This window comes from Pundamilia nyererei, unplaced genomic scaffold, assembly GCF_000239375.1.
Source record: "Pundamilia nyererei isolate P.nyererei 1_Seehausen unplaced genomic scaffold, PunNye1.0 scaffold00219, whole genome shotgun sequence".
NCBI classification, from domain to species: domain Eukaryota; kingdom Metazoa; phylum Chordata; class Actinopteri; order Cichliformes; family Cichlidae; genus Pundamilia; species Pundamilia nyererei.
The window spans coordinates 1,016,391-1,031,706 of NW_005187620.1; the positions used below are offsets into that span (position 1 = coordinate 1,016,391).

Sequence of the window (15,316 nt, forward strand, 5' to 3'; positions counted from 1 at the left end):
TAGAATCTAAAGTGTATCACAGCTCAGGAAAAAAAAGCACCGAAATAAAGCACCGAAATGTGCGCTGCTTTTCGGTCTGGTTACTACCGTTTATGTCAGATGGCACCGGACACCGGTACCCATCCCTAATCAGGACTCAAGCATACATCAACACAAAACACAGTGAGCTCTCTCAGAACTGTAACAGACCTTTGTGTTGAGCTCCCAACAGCTTCACACAGAGTGTCGAGTGCCAGCTCCATCAGCTGCTGCACTGACTCACTGATGCGACAGGCTGGCAGCCTCATACTCCACGCAGACAGCTGCTTTGAGTTCTCCATTGTCACCTCCTCCTTTAAGCTCTCTGGCTTGACCTTGCCCTCTGAACTTGGAGCTGGCAGCTTGGGGAGGCGAAGTTTTGAGTCTGGTGTGATCTATTGCATAAAGTTTGCAAGAAGGAAATAATTTGCAGCAGGGGTAATTACAAGCGTAATCACACATGCATGTAATTTTGTACAACTCCAGTGGAATAGTTATTTAAATACATCTTCACACAACAGTTTTTGTAGCATATTTAGGAGGTGGCCTGATGAAAACCATTTAATGATTTTTACACAAAGATCTTAAAAAGATAAGAAAAACTTCACAATATTAGCTAAAAATACAACATAATTCCTTTTTTGACATTCTGTGAAATGTTTTTCACATTATGATAAGAGAACACTCAGACACTCAGCCTCACATACTTTGACTGTGTTATGCATCTTTGAGGTCATGAGTTTACGGGCTGCTACAATGACGTCCTTGCACTTCTTGCTGGCAAAATGACAGTTAACATCTCTGGCATATTTGAGCAGGTCTGTGGAATCACCCTGCAGATACTCCATCTCCTTTAGAGACTTCTCGAACTCCTCTGTTTCCTTTATCACCTTCAACACAAAAAGAGAACAAATACATAGTAAAAATGTAGTTGCGTGTATTATAATATTATTATACTAGACAAAGAGCTGTTAGGTCCATACAGTGTTGTATTTCTCCAGCTGGCTGCTGTTGGTGGGGATGGAGTGCACCAAGCACTCATGTATGATGGTGTGGGACATTTCCTCCCAAATCAGCTCCCCCAAGATAGCAGACAACTTTTTATCACCAATCGACACATCTGGAAAATAATAAACAAGTGACTTGCTTCTTCAACAAGACTCAGATGCAATATTTCAGGTTAGCATGGATAATTTCTCCTCACATTCAGTCTGTCATTGCTTTCTATGTAACGACCCCAAAAGATGTAAAACCCAGTATGTATTTTACAACCAGTACGTGCAGCCATACTGTACCTAGGAGGTGTAAATGAAGCGTCTTGAGCACCAGCAGCAGCTTGTTGTAGACCTTTGAAGGTGCGCATCGCTCCTCGTCGCTCTCCTCCAAACACTGCAGGGCCAGCGTGGTTCCCTCACCCTGCTGCTCAGTCACTCTCACAGACAGAGACGCGTACATCACCAACGGCTTCAACATGTTCTTCAAAAGCACCTGACCTGAATATCAACAGAAAGCATAAGTGAGCGGGGTTCTGACCTCAGGTACATTGTGCTTCAGAGCTAAATAGATTAACCTGGCTGACTCACTTGAGAAACATCTTTAACAAGGAAAATTATGTTATAAAAATTGCAGCGCTGTACCACAAATATGGTATAGAACAGTCACACATTAATCATAAATATTTTAAATGAAATAAAGTACATACTACAAGGTATTATACACATTTTAAAAGGACACAAAAGCACTGCTGCTTTATGGCGGTGCTGCTTCTTCTTACTGAAGAGTTTGATCTTGTGCTGAAGGTCTCCCTGGATGGCCAGAGCTTGCAGGACAGAGCTCAGTAGTGTAGGTGGTTTCAGTTCGCCATCCTTACTGCAAGCACCGCTCAGTTTCAGCTCCACCTTCAAGAAAGACATCTCCCCTGCAGGCTCTGGGAACACACACCCAAAAGTTACAGCTCAAGTATACTTTAAGATTATCTTATAAAATCTAACTAATGTGTTCAAGCCTGTTGGGCACAATCGTGGATAACTTTCTCACCTGGAAAAAGGTGAGAGCTAGTTAGCAATAGAGCTTGGCTTATTTATTTAGCACATGAAATGTGGAAAAGAGCTCACACAAAGAGTGGTACCCTGTTCTTTCAGGATGTCTTACCCTTTGTGGATGGTAACTTCCAGATGACGAGGCGCTTCCATTCATCTCCCAGGTGGTAAATGAGGTTCTCTCTCTGCACTGTCAACTCAGAGCTGAGAGCACTGAGGAGCGGCAGCTCAGAAGTCTTCCAGCGCTTCAGTGACCCCACACTTTTCCTTGCCTTCAATAAAAATATGACCCATAAATTAGTCTGTTTATGTCGACTCAGCTACTGAGAGAAAGCATCTTACACAGGCAACAGCACAACAACTGTGGAACAGTAACCAGGTCACTTTAGGGCAACAGTTCCCCTCTTCTTCATTTAAAAGAGTCACATGTACGCAGGAGGCATTCCAGCCATCTTTTTCAGTCTATTTAACACAGTTGTCTGGGGTTCTCTTTTTGTATAACTGAACAGCATTGTTAGTGCAGCGTATCCGGTCACAGTAACTGACACACACAGACCCCAAAGGAACTAAAAAAAAATCTTTTAACAATGCCTCATCTTTACTGACACAGTCATGCCTTTTGTTTTTCAGCTGTACTTCACTTAGCTTAAAGCCACTGTATAGGGTCACTGGGGTGAATTGCACATTGGATTAGTTATGTCACAAAAATGCCATTGAGTGAAAAGGCCAAACATAGCTACCTCTGTTTTAATTAACTACAAACAGCATACAACACTGACTGGCAGTGCTTTGTTCTTTTTTGGAACAGTTTTTATTATAATCACATTTATTTCAGATATATTGTAAGTGAACTTTCTGTGGAAGCAGGTAAATATGATTAAGTCATTACACCAGTTTTCAGTCACCCTCTGATTTTTTCACCTCCACATTTTGTATCACTAAATATTTGAACTTGTTTTTGAAACATTAAAACAAATTTCTGTTTATCAAAATGAAAGGAAATGAAAGAACTTGTTAAGTAAGGTAACACAGACTTATTACCTTAACAGTAAGTAGAATAAATTTAATAGTACTGGACTGATGGTTAATGATTGCCTTTCTAGTAAGTTGAGCACTCAAAAAGTCTCAGAAGCTCACATTTATCTATGCCTAAGCACTTTCTAACATTCACACGCACATTCAAACTCCAGTGGATGTTATTCACAACTCAAGGTTTGGGATCTTGCTCAAGGACACTTTGGCATGCGAACTGGAGGAGTCCGCGACTGAACCTCTAACCTGCGTTACCACCTAACCTGGGGCTCATGTGTGCAGTCACCTTAAAAAGACAAATTTTTGAGGCAGATAAATGCTGGTTTAGCGCTGAGTATTGTTTAAAGTAACCTAAGGCTGTGTGGACATGAATGAAGCAGCTCTTACCCTTTCCAGCCGGTTGGCAGCATCCACATACTTCTTCTCCAGTAAAGCCTTGTTGAATTCTTCCATTGCACTGTGAAACTGAGTCACACGGCAGATACGTCAGTCACAGAAACATCTATACCGCCTTAAAAACAAACAAACAAACAAACAAAAACCACACACACGCACACAAAAAACTGGATCTTTGCTAATAAAACATTTTGTCAAGTGACAGAAAAGCTGGCCAGTTCACCCTATTTTTCAGGATAATTTACAATCATAACTCATTGTTATTATTTTTTATCATTATTGTTGTTGTTGTTGTTATATGAAAATACATTAAAAACAAAAACACTACATAGAAAAACAGAACACACAAATTCTCAAAAAATATAAACACAAAACATACAAGAGAATTAAAAACGAACATACATGCAATTAAAAACCGATAAGAGATGATTAAAGGATCACGAAAAGAACACAAACGAGAGAAGAAGAGACGCTATCACATCAAAGCAAATAATTAAAAATGTGTTTTCTGAAGTTTCATGAGGAAAAATTGATTTTGCAAGTCTCAGCTCGTCATGCAGGATTGTTCCATGCCAAGGGGTCCTATTACATTTAAGTGATGCTAAAACTAGTAAGAATATGAACTTCTGCATTTTGAAACAGTTGGTGTGCTTTTCTCTTTATATTTAAAAAACAAAAACAAAAAACAAGAACAGTAGTAAAGTATCCTAGAGCAATAGAGACCTTTATTATGGGAGCTGTTTGGAGAAAGGACTGGTTGGAAGCATCCAAGCAATTATTCGACGTTAATATAAAAACTCAAGAATAGTGTACCTCTTTTAGGTGTCCAAGCATTGTTATGATGACGGTATTTTTCTCCAGCTGTTGCTTCAGCTTTGTATATTCAGCCACGGCTACATGGACGTTCTGCACCTACGTCCACATCAACAAATACTTTAAAAGCATGCTACTAAGTTATACCACAAGAAAAACCTACTTCATGAAACAGAATGAGACCTGGTTCAACTTTCACTTTAAACAATTTCATACATACTTCATTCTCAATGCAGTTTTTTAGAGTGTCCATTTCTTTGGAGACTGCATCAACCTGTAACATCAGCTCCTCTGATGACTGGAGACTGGGCAGGAAATCGTTGTATCGCTTATTTATCATGTCGCACACCTCTTCCTGGAGAAAACACAAAGACAACCAAGTCATTTATTTCATAATAATAATTATGAGACAACCATTTAACTTTTACTCATCTATAACCTGCTGAATAAGCTCAGATAGCACATTTTTGAAGTTTCTTAACGATTACAATTATTTGTGTGTTGTTGAAAATAAGCCTGAGGCTTAGTGTGTAGTGTAACTCCTAATAAACTATCAAAACACACAACAGTTGATATAAATACACTATGGTGGAAATCATGCAAAACCCAAATAAGAGCAGTTAAATTAATTTAATGCGGCAGACAAACGTGGAAGAAGGCTGTCAGAGCTGGCTAAAACTTTAACAGGTGTCCTGAAATCCTGTTAACTACAGCCTATTTATTACTATAAGTAAAGATATTAGACCAAAAAAAAAAGATCAGCTGGCGATAACTAGTCACCTGGTGTTTGTATCACCTACGATGCCCAGCCAGAAACATTAAGCCTGTTTAACCACGGCACGGCAACTCACATCATTCATTATAAGATCTGCATCAGACCAAAAGTCGTCTCTAAATCTAGAGAAAGCATAACTTATTTCTTAAGCTTACACACCTCCTCCCGTTGTACAGTAATATTTACAAGCCACGTAACCTAGGTGTCAGTACTGAGTCTGTACCACAGATAGCTTAGTCCAAATCTTGCTAAACAAACGAAGTTAACTCGCTTTGAGCTTTACTGACAGTCTGCATGTATTATCAGATTTTCTGGTTAATTTCTACATGCAGCTGAGTGTAACTTCAGGTAGTAAAGTTAAAGCAATGACGGGGACCTAACCGTAAACCCGCTAACAGCTAAGAGTTGGTTCAAACTTTGCGTAGCGCGACGTTAGCTGATGCTATGACGCTAGTCGGTGGTTACCTTTGTGTCCTCCACTTTTCGCGACATCTTGCTTATTTTGCCAGACAGATCCTCCTTCTCCAGTTTGCCAGAGCTGGCTAGAACTTCAGTCACAAACGACGCCATGCTTTTTAGTAACGTTATATTGTCCTAGCAAAACTGTGACAGGTCAGCACAACAGCAGCAGCTCAGGACCCGCCGACCGCTCTGATTGGTCCTCACTGTCGTCTTTGATTACGCCTGCAAACTGCTGCGAGATCAAACCACTACCGCCCCCAGGTGTTCCCGCGGGGTAGATGTAAATATTTTGGAAAAAAAGAGAAGAAGCTGACGCAAAAAGACAGTCATAAAAAAATCTTGTTAGTCTTTCATCATTTTTAAATTAATCTTTAATCTTTTCTCGTTTTAATGTTATTAAACTTTTTAAACGGTTTTAAACAATTTTAATTGTTTAAAATATATATAAAATACACACAAAAATACTGTCTGAAGCTCAAATTGTCTGGTTTATATGTGGAAATTTTGACTCGATTTGAACTTTATTTTATCCATGTCTTGTTTTCTTTTTCATTTACCTTTGGTCAATGAGCTGGTTTCAGTTTTTGTGCAAATGTACTGTTTATAAAGTTGGGGGATCCTGCAGTCAGGTGAGACTGAAAAAGTCACTTGGATGAGTGACGAAACGTTTCTCCTATTGTAAACGCTACGTCCAGATCAACAATTGTTTTGTTTCTTTAATTACCCTGCAAATTTTATTTGATTAACTTACTTATCTTAATGGTTAAATTTCATATACATAAATCCAAATTTTCTAACGCAAAACCATACTTTCAATGCTTTTTAAATGAAACCAAACTATATGTTAAAACTATACAACTTTCCCAAAATATAAAAGCTTTTAAAACCATAAACTAATGCTTCTTGTTAAATATTATGTGATTTTGTTTCTTGACTGTATCTATTTGTTTTTACACTAAACCCCCTGACATTATGTTTTGTTCATTTATATATTTACTTTGTGTTTTGTCAATAAAGTCTATTAAAAAACAAACAAACAAACAAACAAACAAAAAAACCGTCCAGATGACCAGACTCAACGCTTTGGAGCTTTGGTCAATGGGTGGCGATAATGCTGCTGTAATCTGGTGTTCAAACCGCAAAAAACTAGAAGAAGAAGAACATCGTTTATCTCTATGGCAACGACAACTACCAATTTGCCTCGCTTTGTCCACAAGTGTTTCGATTTATATTTTTATACACATATATACATTTTTTTACTGCTTACATTTACACCTTTGACTAATGTCTTTCTTTACGAAATGAAAGTATCTGCACAAAGGCGTGTGTGTGTGCTAACTGCAGCTAATAAAAAGTGCTACGTGAGGAGCTAACATCTCACCGCTAAATAGTCATGACAGATTGCTGGAACACAGACACCGGAGAAGCTGTCTATCGGTCCCGGGATGCTATCAAAAACTTGAAAATAAAGTAAGTAGCCTATGGTTGTATTAGATCGTATTTTATACGAGTATCGAAGGACAACTCATAAAGAAAATGAGTATTACTGAGACCGAGATGAGAAATTTTTGAGCTGTTTTTTTCACCAAACTATTCCACTACTTTCACTGTTTTAAGGAAAGAATGGGAAGATTAGAAATCTACGTCTACAAACATATGTGTTAACGTCAAGACACGTTGTTTCCACGCTCTATTTCCATTTGTTCACATCCTTTAGGGTGCGCATAGAGAGAGTGACCTCCACATCAGCTCTCACACAGCATCTCCAGCAGCAGTTTCTGTCCCGGCAAGACAGAGGAGCAATTGAACTGGAAACACTGTCATCACAAGGCCAGACAGGTAAAATTACATTGAGAAACTACTTATTTTTTGCTTGGTTAGTGTTGAGTCAACGTGTGATTTCCGGCTTTCCAGCTTGGTTTTAAAATTTATGTTCAAGCTGTGATCATTTGCAGGCCTTGAAGTTTACTGAGGATGTTGCATGAGTTATTATGGCTACATAGCTCAAACCTCTAGCCAGTTTAAAGCTGGTATAAAGGTGGACTTTGGATGAAATAAAAAAAGAGTGCTACATTTAAATTGGCATTAAGTCGCCCTGAGTAAACTTTAATACTACAGCCTGTTCTGCACCAGTCCAAGCTGTTCTACAATACTTCCAACTACCCCGTTAAGCCTTCAAGCTTAGCCCATAAATAACAACACAACATTATTATCATTCTTTCTGTGTTTCAATGTCACTTGCTGAACAGTCCTTGGTGTTGAAAATGATCAGTCATCTTTCCTCATTTTCTCTTTCCTAACCTCTTGTTCTTAAATTCTGAGAACAAAGTTCTCTTATTTTTCCTCAGAAACTGGCTGTACCTGCAAAAAAGTATAACTGAATAGTATTCCAACCATAACTTAATTCACATTCTGCATGTATTATTAGCATAAGTTGTCTGGAAGCAACCTCAGGCTGCAGCACCTGAAAAATTGACATAATTGATACAATTTCTTCATTAAAGCCTCTATTATAATTAATTATTTATTAATGGTGTTCTGAACTGGGGCGTGGCACTTGTATTTGCCCATATTAGGATGGCCCTTTCCTTTGAGGCTTATTTTAATATCTTGACATTTATGCTACTCTGACATCAGGTGATAATGAAGAGGAGCTAGTGGTTGGCTGGCAGGAGAAATTCTTCAGTCAGGTAGAATTTTGAATATTTAACATCCTACACTCACTGCAAATTATATTGAAAACAATTGAAATGTTTACTATTTAAAACTGGACACTGGACATTATTACTTTACATTTCTGTGACTGTCTGTAATTCCAGTATGAAATGGAGCTGTTCCAAAACGAAGCAGCATGTCAGACCCCTCTGGACCGTCAGTACCACACAGAAGTCAAAGCCCTCAACAGGGGCAAGGGTCGACGCAATCGCAGAATTTTCACATACACCGATCATGACCGCTACACCAGCTGCCTTCCAGTACATCAGCTGGTAGGTTGCACTGTATTCTCACTGTATTTGTCCAACACGACAAGCATATTTGCAGAGGTATTCCAAAAGTAATGGGGTTTTTTTTTTTACAAATATATTTAAATGGGACACACTAAAGGCTAGATTTGGACCAAAAACATGTTGTAGGTTTAGAAGCAGTTACAGTATTTATCACCTATGAGTGTATCTCTTTATCATGTGACCAAATGGACGTGTTTACTGCAAAGGCTTTTTGCAGTCCTCTGTGTGTTGTGCTTGGTATTTGTGGCATAGTGCAGTCTGGCTATCCTTAAAAACCTTACACAGATCTATCAAGTAAAGTTTTGTGGATCATCATGTCTCCTAAGACATGCCTGCCAGCAAAGTTCAAAAGCAATCCTTTTAACCACTCATTTAGTGGCCACATTAGGCCCTATCATGATTGTTTTTGAACTTTTTGTGCCCAATAATGGCCATAATTTCAAATTTGCAGGGAACATGCAACACATTAAATATAAAAATGTAGTGCAGTGTATCCAAAGTGCAGGTGTACCTATCTTTAAGGTGTATTTTTAGTACAAGGACGTATAGAGTACATCATGCAGTTCATAATGCAGTTCATAGTGCAAATGAATGATACATCCATATAGTTTCAGTGCATAATGGTGCATAATTGCTCATACTTACTGAACAGGTGATGTTGAGGGTGGGAGAGGTTAGTGATGATGATGCTGGCAGCCTTCCTCATGATTCTGGTGGCATATTGTGATGATATGGAGGGCAAACTGCAACCAGTGTTCTTGAAGGCTCTCCATAATACTTTTCAAGCTGCTGTTTGTCCTGACTGTTTTACCGTACCTGTCCGGATGGAGAAAGTAAGCATGCTGTCTGTGATGGCTCTGCTCACAGTACTTTCCCTGACAGTTTTTTTTTTTTGGATAACTCTGATAGTTTGACACCTTTTTTGCTACACATGGTCTAGACTTTTCTCTCCAAAAGCAACCAGCTTTGCAGATTTCTAATTTTTATTTATCTGTGCAAAAATAAATCTAAGACTCCAAACTGTGCAGTTCCAGCTTCTCTAACTGTGTTTGTGTGTTTCTTGTGACCTTGTGGCCCTCGCAGCAGCATGCTACTGACATATTTACCACCAAATCCAACCCAACCTTCCTGGCTGAGAGGATGGCCAGTGTGAGACACAGACGTCAAGAAAGACGCACCATGTGGGTGAAACTATGTTTTTAGATTGATTAAAAGCCTACATTGTCTTTCCTCATTACATTCTGTGTATTATTTTCTATTTATCCATTATAATCCACCTAATGATTCTTTTCCTAATGAAAGTCAAGACATAAAAATAGGATATAATCCTAACTCTAGGTATAAACATGTAAAAAGTAATGCTATATTATTGGCTGGCATGCTTTGCAGGGATTCCAGTGTCCCAAAGTCAAAAATCATCAACTGGGAGCCAACAGAGGAGTTTGTGAGGAACAGGCATGTGGTCAATAATGTCATGCAGACCATGCACATCATGGGGGACCTGGGCGCCAGTGGAAGGTAAGGGAGTCGGCTTTGTTCACACTTTTGATCTCTCATAAAAAATGCAGAAAAAGTTAGTCTTCGTTTATTAGGCTTCACTTTCTTAGAACATGTAGTCTGTACTCTGTGTTGGTGACTTTGCTGTCTCTCAGATCAGAGAAATCCATTATGCAGTGTAGGCCCTGCTTGCTTTAGCTTTTCAAGGGGCAGCTTGTCTTGCAGCACAAAGTGAAGGAGTTAGGAAAACTTTCAGTCTATCAGGCATTTTTCTTCTTGTTCTCCTATTACTAGGGTTGATTTATTCAGTGTTTCTTATGTGATTTTTCTGTTTGTGTTTTTTGTTTCCTCAGGCTGGGCCAGAAAGAAAATGAATGTTTGCTGGCAACTATAAAAACCGATGGCTGTGGAACAGTGATTGTAAAACCTGATTTTAACAAAGGCAAAGAGCCCTACAGGCAAGTCTTCAGCATCAGTGGAGATGCGTAGCTCAAGTTCTCACTGATAAATTATTATTATGTTTGATACTAACTGAAAAGACAGCAAAAGATCATGTCAGAAGGTGATGAATTAAATGCAAAGCTGGTGTGATGTTTGTATTGTTGTGCAGGATTGTAACAGAGGGGGAGAGGAGAGAAGTCTGGCGTCTCACTGTTGAGAATGTATCGGCATGTATGAAACCTGAGGACAAAGTCAGGGAGCAGAACATGTACAAAGATGTGAGTTCATCTTCATGCTTATTTTTTCAGGCTTCAGAAAAAGTATAGTCAAATAACAGGTCTAATCACACAAATACATCAACCTTTCTCTCTTTGTAGCTGTACATAAGGCACAAGGAGTACTTAAATAGCCTCGTGGGACAGGACTTTGAAATGGTAAGACACCTAAGGTCAAAGGATATAGTCACAAATTGTCTTTGTTCTTACAAGATTTTATTCCTGTAGCCTCCTCTAGGTATTCTGCGTTACATGACGAATGGAGAGATAGGTGAGTAGAAATACTGTGCCCATTTTTACAGATACTTTAGGAAACTAACAGACTTCATCATTCAAATGTCCTTTTTTTGTTCTTCTCTCTGCCCAGTCTCAGCTCAAGGCTTTGAATATGATAACTTGTACATCCACTTCTTTATGGAACTGCCCAACAGTGAGTCACATGTGATACTTCCAGTATGCAGATGCACTGTGCACTTTATAATGAATTCATTGCATTTAATTTGCCAATTCAGCCTATATTAATATTATTATTATTATTATTATTATTATTATTTAAGATTGGTCCAGCCGGCCATTCCAGTCTATGTCAGGGGTTACCCAGACCTGTCGGACTAAAACATTAGGGAAGGTGTGTATTGAAAAGAACTATTTGTTCAATATATTGACAGCATGGCTGTTTGATGAGATATGTTAAACTCTGTATGTTCTTTCGGCTAACAGGAAAACGTAGCTTTCTTTAGCTACCCCTTCCACTTCGAGGCTTTCTACATGACCGAAAAAGAGAGTGACCGTTAGTATCAGTAACAGATAATTGTCTTTAGGTGATTCACTGTTTTAAAAGGTTAAACTGACACAAGTTTCTTGTTTCTAATTTCAGACTCAGTCCCACAGTGGCCAGTGCTCTACTTCAAGGTTCTTTCACTGGACTCCTGGCAGCGTTATCGAACTGAAGGCTATGGCTATCTGCTGTTTCCTGCTATGCCTGGTATGCTATGTGTCCTGGAAAACTGATGGATTGAAATTAGGGAAAAAAAAAATATATTGATAATTTCTCATATCCTAAGATTACACATTCAGAATAAACGGAAGTCCCAAACTCAGTTAAGTTAATTTACCCTATATTATAAATAAGCATGCCCTATGTATGTAGCATTTTTGCTTAGAAATGACTAAAATGAATAATCTTTGGTTAAGATGTCCTGTTCATCAACTTTAATCAGCCAAATGTTGGAGCTTAAGTTAACATTTAGAAAATCAATTTTTCCAATTATTAAAATTTTGCATTTTAAAATTTTTATTTCAGATAAAAATGTTTTGATTAGTTATAAAAATCACAACTTTTTATTGTCCTGCATTATATGTTTTGTCTGCATTTATGTGTGTGCACACCAGGTATACACACGATGACATGTCACACATGGAGACCCCTTCAGATGGGGACGGTTTCTGCACTCAGGCGCTTCTTTATTGGAGGTTCTCCAGAGCTTGAGGACCACAGCTACGTCAGAATACCAGGGACATTCAAGGTGGGGTCAAAACTCTGCAGAGGCTATATGGATCTGACAAATGTTTACACATAATTTAAGTGTATGATTTTTCTGTTTTGCTTAAAGAGGATTAGATTGAAAGATTTTTATTTTTTTTATTTGTTTTTATGAATAAAAGATTGCAGAACTTAACAGCTGCTTAAAATGCCACACTGGATTATAAAGAAAATACTTAAACTTTAATTAGGATGTTTGCCTATTCAAATCATATTCTAATTCTTGATTTAATAATTAAATTATTTACATAATACAATTAATAAACCCAGTAGGCTTACTGCATTACTTAATTAAACAGGGAATTACTTATTTGTTAAACTACAATCTGTTAAACATTTAAATGTACCGTACAACAGCTTAACATAAGTTCTGGTTACAGCAATGTGTGCATACATGAGACCTTACAAATGCAGTGGATAAATTTAACTCCTGGTACAATTATGAAGGCATTCTTTAACCTTCTAGTTTTATATACATGTTTTATGTTATGTTAAATATGATCATTTTTGTTTTATTTTATTTTTTAATATGTCCGTATGTCTGTGTGTGGCTGCAGGGGGAGAGGCTCAGTCGCTTTGGCTTCTGCACTGAAACCACAGGAAGTGTCACTTTTAATCTCAACTGTATTCAGCAAGCCAGGTAAGTAAAGCCTGGCTTTAAAAAAGTAGCCATGCATAGAGTGCCTAAAAAATTTATTACACCACCCAATGTAAGGTTTATGCCACAGCTGCCCTAAATGAACAGTATTGGTAATTACCAAGATCTTTTCTAATGTTTTATAATGGTTAACCACCAATTTACGTGAGCTATTTAATTGAAATTGAAATTGAAAATAGTAAAGAACACTATTATTGTTGTTAGTATTATTATTATTATTATTATTATTATTAATGAATGAAATGAAAACACGAATTCCAGTCTAATAAAAAGGAATTTGATTTTTAGTTTTAAACAAGTGTTTGACTGATTTCTAAAGTATTTGTATTCTTGTTTTTATGACAAGTAGTCTAATAAACTTGTTAAGTATTGTACCTAACATTTAATAGAAATACATGTACTACTTATATGGTTGGTATGCTCTACATTATCTGCATTGTTATAGATTATCACATTTCTTCAGTGGCTAGACTTTATTCGTTTCAACACAGCAGCAAATCTACAACTTCACAACTGTCTCCTATTTCACAGTCCCAAAATACACTGTAATTTTTTTTTTATGTTAGTGCAGGTGTTGAAAATATAAACCTCTGTTTGTATGCATTCAGATGATCATCAGTGATAACATGAAATATTTTAATTTCATGTGCAGGGCCTTTGTTGATACCGCCATGATGAAGAAGAGGAGACAGAGAGTTTTTGACCAGCTGGGAGGATTTAGTCAGCAAGGAGCTGTTTGCACCATCCTGGGTAAGAAGTCTGGATTTTCAGGACCCACTGAGCTTAGGCTATTAGTTTGAAAGCTAAACCCTGTGGGAGATCAACTCGCTGAGATACAAGTTTCTTTCAGCACTTCAGCCTGACATATGTGAGATATGGATGGATTGGTTATAGCTTGGTTTGTTTTCTGAGCTACAAAATGTAGCGTATTATTTCAGACCAGTTATATGTAAAATTAAGAAAACAGTTAACCTTTTTTTTCTTTGTTATTTCTGTTTGTATTCGTTATAAATTGCTATGTAAGCCTTCTCTGTATGTGTGTAGTATTCGACTGGTACTTTCTTCCTTTTGCAGAGGCCTTTCAGAGGGCCAGGAAAAAGATGCAAGAAGCCCGAAAAAGTCTTCCACAAGACCTGATCAGCAGCGCTTCCCAGCTACAAATCGAATCCTCTGCTTAAGTCTGAAAAATGGAGTAGGGCTGTTACTGTTATTTTTTGAAGTTTAGTTTATAGATTATCACTGGCTGTGATATAAGTGTGTTTTTCTCACAAAGAGGAAAACCATGTCTGAATGTTTTAATCTTTGTATTTATGGCTAACATAGTGGATGGTGTACTAATAAAGTTACAATATGAGTGAAGCTGGTAGTTAATAGAGAGCAGAGCCATTATACCTGCTGTGTATGGTTGTACCTGGTAATGCATTTTTTTTTTATTTTTTAGTCACTGTTTATATTTGATTTCAATAAAGGGTCCGATTGTTGGCGTTAACTGAGGCTTTTAAAAACTTGTGAATATAAAGTAATGTTTTGAAAGTTTGGTTTCATATTTTCTGTTGGTTACTTCAAATCTCAATGTAGTTGTCATATTTGTTGTAATATAAACATTTTATATCAACTATTACAATTATCTTTAAATACTTAAAACACCTAAATCTTTTTTCTTCGTGCACTATATTTTATATTTGGTATATGATATTTAGGGGCATTCATACAGTAGTTTAAAGCTGTTCACACAGTCTAGATTGTATGCAAAAGTATGTTTGTTTGTTTTTTCCACTGAAGCACAGGTTTTGCTTAATGCAGTTCAGCATCTTAATAGATGACTTAAATTCAATAGGATTTCACGCTTTCATTACTCAACCTTAGTTATCTGTAAGATTTAGATCAGGGGTTGGAAACAAGCAGGACAGCAGCCCTCGAGGCCTGGAGTTCGACACCTGCGCTTGAGATAGTGGAATTGTAAAATCTCCTTCGAGCCGGAGTTGAACCAGCGACCTAAGGATTCCTATTCCCATACACCTACAGTCCTCCGCTCTACCAACTGAGCTATCGAAGGGATCACATGTGCAGTGTCTGGTTTGTTGGACCATCGGATACATGGGACCTAACAGAGTCTGTGTTTTGCAAGAATTCCATGTTGCAAGGACTTGAACATAACAAAACTGTATCTGTCTGATTCTACATGTTCCTTCATGCCTGAGGCACTGAACATATTTCACATCAACATGAGTATCCTTCCTTTTTCCAACTCTTGGGCTGCGTTCAGACCCAGGGGAGTACTTTGCAGCCCCTGATTTGAAACTGCTTTGAAAAAGCCAGGACTGTACAGTGAAGGTGAAACGCTGATGTTATGGAATCT

At 37.8% G+C, this 15,316-nt stretch overlaps 2 protein-coding genes and 1 non-coding gene across 3 annotated transcripts in view; 1 reads left to right on the plus strand and 2 right to left on the minus strand.

The window, feature by feature from the left end:
• zw10 (zw10 kinetochore protein) overlaps positions 1–5,778 on the minus strand; it is an 11,457-nt gene extending 5,679 nt beyond the window's left edge. Inside the window, exons 1-10 of the mRNA XM_005748346.2 lie at positions 5,539–5,778; positions 4,519–4,653; positions 4,299–4,397; positions 3,477–3,554; positions 2,170–2,329; positions 1,793–1,945; positions 1,314–1,511; positions 1,002–1,138; positions 726–908; positions 190–413 (exon numbers count right to left, since the gene is read on the minus strand). Of these exons, the coding sequence (XP_005748403.1) occupies positions 190–413; positions 726–908; positions 1,002–1,138; positions 1,314–1,511; positions 1,793–1,945; positions 2,170–2,329; positions 3,477–3,554; positions 4,299–4,397; positions 4,519–4,653; positions 5,539–5,643 (1,472 nt within the window). The 5' untranslated portion in view covers positions 5,644–5,778. The remainder of the gene's footprint in view (positions 1–189; positions 414–725; positions 909–1,001; positions 1,139–1,313; positions 1,512–1,792; positions 1,946–2,169; positions 2,330–3,476; positions 3,555–4,298; positions 4,398–4,518; positions 4,654–5,538) is intronic.
• A 918-nt stretch (positions 5,779–6,696) lies between these two features.
• On the plus strand, positions 6,697–14,316 carry mks1 (MKS transition zone complex subunit 1). Its single transcript, XM_005748347.1, has 18 exons — positions 6,697–7,005; positions 7,253–7,374; positions 8,173–8,225; positions 8,355–8,522; positions 9,627–9,724; positions 9,933–10,061; positions 10,394–10,498; positions 10,651–10,759; positions 10,859–10,915; positions 10,985–11,027; positions 11,124–11,186; positions 11,314–11,384; positions 11,477–11,546; positions 11,634–11,741; positions 12,149–12,282; positions 12,857–12,939; positions 13,610–13,707; positions 14,032–14,316. Exons 1-18 carry the CDS (start codon positions 6,929–6,931, stop codon positions 14,133–14,135), a joined length of 1,692 nt encoding a protein of 563 aa, XP_005748404.1. The 5' UTR covers positions 6,697–6,928; the 3' UTR covers positions 14,136–14,316.
• Positions 14,317–14,924: 608 nt separating this feature from the next.
• Positions 14,925–15,013, minus strand: trnay-gua (transfer RNA tyrosine (anticodon GUA)). The gene is given in 2 exon segments: positions 14,925–14,960; positions 14,977–15,013. It is a non-coding gene; the product is annotated as a tRNA-Tyr (tRNA).
• Between the last annotated feature and the right edge of the window lie 303 nt (positions 15,014–15,316).